This window comes from Mastomys coucha, unplaced genomic scaffold (genome assembly GCF_008632895.1).
Source record: "Mastomys coucha isolate ucsf_1 unplaced genomic scaffold, UCSF_Mcou_1 pScaffold1, whole genome shotgun sequence".
Taxonomy (NCBI): domain Eukaryota; kingdom Metazoa; phylum Chordata; class Mammalia; order Rodentia; family Muridae; genus Mastomys; species Mastomys coucha.
The window spans coordinates 24,329,659-24,335,250 of record NW_022196891.1 but is presented as its reverse complement, the minus strand read 5'-3'; the positions used below and the strand labels follow the sequence as shown (position 1 = coordinate 24,335,250).

At 46.6% G+C, this 5,592-nt stretch overlaps 1 protein-coding gene across 3 annotated transcripts in view; it reads left to right on the top strand.

Annotated features, from left to right (window-relative positions):
* Map3k19 (mitogen-activated protein kinase kinase kinase 19) overlaps positions 1-5,592 on the top strand; it is a 54,249-nt gene that overhangs the window by 41,897 nt on the left and 6,760 nt on the right. For all 3 annotated transcript variants that reach the window (XM_031381050.1, XM_031381049.1, XM_031381052.1), the window contains one exon: positions 1,753-4,188. In XM_031381050.1, the coding sequence (XP_031236910.1) occupies positions 1,753-4,188 (2,436 nt within the window). The remainder of the gene's footprint in view (positions 1-1,752; positions 4,189-5,592) is intronic.

Genomic DNA, 5,592 nt, shown 5'->3' with positions numbered 1-5,592 from the left:
AAGCGTTCTTATGCCAACGACAAGGCATTCTTATACCAACGGCAAGCCAAATGAAGTGGCTTCCTACACCCTGGGACAGTTACAGACTAATGTAGGTGCCGCCCTAGAAGAGCAACCAGCATTCATTGAGTTAACTTTAGCTTTAAAAAAAAATCTACTTTACTATTCCTAATTCTGTGTACATATGTATGTCCGTGTTTATATGCAATGTGCATTCAACTGCCTAAGGATGTCAGAGGCATCAGGTCCCCTGGAGCTGGATTCACAGGTAGCTACGACCCGCCCCGCCCAACATGGATGCTGGGAGCCCAACTTAAGTCCTCTGCAAGAGAAACCCATGCTCTTAACTTCTGATCCAACACTACAGTACCTAGGTACATCTTTTAAAGAGTCACTTAATCTTGGTTCTGAAAAAGTACTGAGAATGATATTTTAGTTTTGTGTGGTTCCTCCCCATCCCCCACCTTTTTTTGGGGCTGGGGATCCAACCTAGGGCTTCATGTACGCTAAGCACATACTATACCACTGAGGCAAATCCCAAGCTTTGAGATTTACTTTTAAAATTATTTTTTAAGTGTGTGTGTATCTGTCTGTCTGCCTCCCCCCCTTGTGTGTGTGTGTGTGTGTGTGTGTGTGTGTGTGTGTGTGTGTGTGTGCAAGAGGACAACTTGGTGGAGTTAGCTCTCTCCTTCCACCATGCAGGTCCCAGGAATCAAATTTAGTTCATCAGGCTTGGTGGCAGGAGCCTTTACCCACACAGCTATCTTGCTGGTCCTGATTTGGTTTTATTTCGTGTATGTATGCATGCCTGCGTGCATGTATGTATTGGCAAGTACTCTAGTCCAGGCTGTACGGCCTATGACCTTATACCTCTGACCCTCCTACCTCTCCCTCCCCAGCTCTGGGGTTACAGGCGTATACATACAATGCTGGGGATTAAACCAGTGCTTTGTGCAGACTAGATAGCACTCCACTACCTGAGGTCCATCTCCAGTTCCACATTTTAGCTTTAAAAATTGTGATCCTTCTGTCCTGTTGACATATTGATGTAGCTGGACGAGGCTAAGTGGTAGAGCCCTTGCCCGGTATGCACAGGCCCTGGGTTTGATCTCTGTTTTCGTTAGGGTTTCTATCCCTATGAAAAGACACCATGACAATGGCAACTCTCATAAAGGAAAATATTTACTGCAGTTGGCCTACAGAAGTTTAGTCCATTATCATCACGGTGGGAAGCATGGCAGCATACATGCAGACCTGATGCTGGAGAAGGAGCTGAGAGTTCTGCACTTTGATCTGAAGGAGACTGTGAACAGCTTGTACATGAGACTTCAAAGCCCGCCCCCACAGGGACACACTTCCTCCAACAAGGCCACACCTACTCCAACAAAGCCACATCTCCTAATAGTGCCATTCCCTATGCTCCAAGCGGTCAAACATGTGAGTGTCTGAGGGCCATTCTATGTAAGCCACAGTCACCAACTCTTAAAAAAGCAAAAACAAAAAAACGGCGATCTTTAGGACAGCTTTAAATTTAAAGGATTTCTTTAAATGAATCTTTTGACTTAAGCCAAGCAATGGTGATATAATTCTTTAATCCCAGCACTTGGGAGAGTTTTGAGTTCAAGGCCAGCCTGGTCTACAAGCAAGTTCCAGGACAGTCAGGATTACATAGAGTAAACCTGTCTCAAAAAAAAAAAAGTATTTTTTTTTAAAAAATATCTTTCTTCATTCATTGTTTTCTTTCTCTTTTAGCTTCCTCTGCCACCACTATCACTCTTGCCCATGAGGTCCTGTATCTTCAACATGGAAGAAAGCCCCACGTTCCCGAGGCACAGGGAGAGAAAGGTTCCCAGCCTTAGCCTGTCTGTGCCTAAGCTCCTGGATCCTCTTGGCCAACCTCTTAGCCGGTCTGCTGAGTTTAGTTCATCAACGAACCATCAAGAAGTCACGTGGGAAGAGCCAGCAGAACACACCCTCAGGGCTTCCGATTGTGCCATCTGGTCTAGAAACTTATGCTCTTTCCGGAAGAGCGGAAAACAGGGGGGAGTAGCGGAGAGTTGGCAATCTCAGGAAATGAAAGGGTGGGACAAAACTGAAACCTCTGGCTTTGAAGAAGGGCCATCTTTGTTCTTCTGTGAGAGTGTCAAGGAAGATATTACTCCTACAGAGAGGGAAAGGGATAGTGGGTGCCATGTTAGTGAAATGAGAAGGGGGGGAGAGGACTCCCAATATCTTTCACCAAGAAAAAAAGAGAGTTTGACAGCCAGAGAGGCTGAGCAAGATGCAGGGGTTGAGCGAGATTCAGGGGTTGAGGACACCATTCTCGGCAAGTTCCTGGAAGCCTCGAATTCAGAAATAGCCCCAGCCGAGGAGAAAGAGATCGGAAATGAGAACGTTTCTGACTCCAAAAGCAATTCTGTACACAAAGCTGGAGCAATGGAGCCACCACCAGTGTTAGAAGAGGTTAGCGTTCCTAAGAACGTACCAGGTGTGAACTCCGATGGCCCCACTGAAGAGCTCCTGGGAGGTCATAGAGACACAGACCAGAACAGAAAAATACCAATAGAGGAAGAAACAAATCCAGAAACGAATGGGGTGGTGCCACCTATTCATATCACATTCCCTGGAGAAGGAACATCCAAGGGACCCGCTAGATCCAAACCAAACCTCCAAAGGAGAAAGCACCCGGCGCAGAACAGCAATAGCTTCAACACACTTGCTCAACAAGAACACGACAGACTCCAGACAAACACTCATAGAGCCAAGCTGGGTTCAAGGACCAAGGCCAGGAGCAGGCCACCTCCTGATCTCATGGTTTCCATCCAAGCGTCCGTTAAACCTACCATGCATAAAAACAGCATAAAAACTCAAGTTTTCCCCGCTTTGGAGCTTGTGGACCACAGACCTCATCCGCCATCCAAGTTTCAGAGGCGATCACCTCTGACAGAAAAGAAGTCAACGCATCAGAGCCAGAAACCTAAAAAGCAAGCATTCCCTCGAATCTGTAAAAATGCAGGCATGAAAAAGCCAGGCGTTCCCCTCTCTGTCGAAACAACAGATCCGAGACTGCACTTCCTGGACTTGAAGTACAGTGACATGTTCAAAGAAATCAACTCAGCCTCCAATGGACCGGGCATCTATGAGATGTTTGGAACCCCTGTTTATAGTCACATTCGAGAGGCGGAAAGGCACGACCCCGGGTGTTACCGTGAGATATGCACGGCTCCATCAGGCCGATGTGTCCTTAATAAGGTTCAGCCTTCCCAAAGTGACAGGGGCAGCAACAGCAGAGCCAGACTTCTTCAGAAGAGACCACACGTTAAACCCTCAAAGCCGTCGCTTGCTCTCAGGCAAAAGCATAGAGTGTTAATTCCTAAAGGTAAGGGTTGCAAGGGTCTGGGGGGCCACAGCGAGGATAGCGTTTCAGAACCAGATTGGCAGATGAAATCTTCAGGAAATGACTTTCTGTCCTCCAGAGGCGAAGCTCAACTCACGACGCACTTGATCCCGATCCCTGAGCTCTTCCCCGAACAGAAAGAAACCCCTCCCGTCTCAGATCTATCCATTGCTGAGGAAATCCCAGAGGAGTGTGCAGACGAAGACGGCATTCTCAACAGTGATAGTCTTACCCAAAGCCTTGGGGATCTGAAAGAGCTCAAAGGGCTGCACCCCGAGACCCCGCTTGTTCCTTCAGAAAACAGCTGGGCTGTGCTCAGCGAGAAGCATTCAGGCAAGCACGTGTCATCAGACAAACTAAATGCTGACCAGAGGTTCACGGGTTACCTGGAGTTCGATAGCCTTTCAGATAAGTCTAAAACACTGAGCTTTTCCAGTTTCTCTTTCCAGGAGAACCCAGGAAGCGCACCTTCCCCAACAGAACAACACTGGGCCCGTTCTCTGGATCAGGATAGCTTAGAAAATAACTCCTCCACCGCATATCAAACGTTTGGAAAGATTTCCCAAAAAATCTTTCCCAAGGAAAGATTAGACCCAGGAAAGAACGAAGAATTGACAGACGAGTTGCTAGGTTGTCTGGTCGAAGAACTGTTAGCGCTCGATGAGAAAGATAGCAGCTCCTGCCAAATAACGACAAATGAGGCAGATGCCAAAAGCCTGAATCTTGTCTTCAGTAGGAGAGTCAATACCATCGAAGAGCTGGACAGAGAGACAACAGATGTCAAACTACAGGTTGGTCTGATTAGAATCAGAGGGGCACTGGGGTTGGAAGGACCTTAGACACAATCTGGTTCAAAACTCTTTTAAATTACATGTATTTGTGTGTGTGTGTTTGTGTGTGTGTGTTTGTGTGTATGTGTGTGTGTGTGACACACACGTGTGCCAGGGCATATGAATAGAAGTCAGAGGATACTTTTTGGTACCCTCTCTCCATCCACCAGTTCAGCTCCTAGGATTACACTTAGCACTTAGATCATCAGGCTCAGGGCCCCCTCTCACCGAGTCCCAGCTTCTCAGGCTTCCTAATGCTGCGACCCTTTAATACAGTTCCTCATGTGGTGGTGACCCCCCAACCATAAAATCATTTCATTGCTACTTCATAACTGTTTGTTTATCCAGACAGGGTTTCTCTGTGTAGCCCTGGCTGTCTAGGAACCTACTCTGTAGACTAGGTTAGCCTCAAACTCAGAGATCTGCCTGCCCTTTTACCTCGAGAGCCCTGGGATCAAAGGTGTGCGCCACCACCACCGGGCTGGATACTTCACCACTGTAATTTTGCTATTGTTATGAATCTTAATGTAAATATTTGATATGCAGGATAGCTGATATGTATCCCTGTGAGGCTGCGACCCACAAACTGAGAACTGCTGCTGAGCTTGTCATCTTGCTAACCCCCTAAAATCTTTATTTTTCAAACAAGGAATTATAAATGCCAAATAGTAAATTTTTTTCAAGGTCTTGTGGTTTGTTGTGCAAAGTTGGGATGCAGGCTCCCTGATCTCCAGGCTATGATTCTTTACTGCGCCTCTATTTTTAATTTGAGACAAGATCTTTTGTAGCCCAGGCTGGCTTTGAACTCATGATGCAGCCGAGGGTAACCTTTAACCTCCCGTCTCCTGCTTCTGGCTCGTTTATGTGGTGCTGAGGATGGGACCCGAGACTTTGTGAATGCACTCTACCTGTTGAGCCACATCCTCGAGTCTTATTGTGGTCTTACTTCTGGAATTTAGCTAGATTGATTCTCCATCTGGAGATCACCTGGAGAAAATTAGTAAGGCAAAATTAAGTCAGTATTTTGTTCAATGATGACATTTTCAATTTATGGCAGATATTTGTCAGTGAAGACCAGACAGTTACAAGCAAAGCTTGGCAGTCAGGTCTAGAGCCTCACAATTGCTTTACCAAAACAACAAACAAACTTCATGATGTTTGAATTACGTTTATGATTTTTGTGCTGGACCACATATACTAAATAGCTAGCTACCCAGGGCTGCATGCAGCTGTCCTGGATTGCATGCATGCAGGTGTCCTGGGCTGCATGCAGGTATGGTGGCACACTGGGGCATAAAAGCAGTAGGGTCAGAAGTTCAAGGCCATCCTCGGTGTCATAGTTTGTTAGAGGCCAGCCTGGGCTAC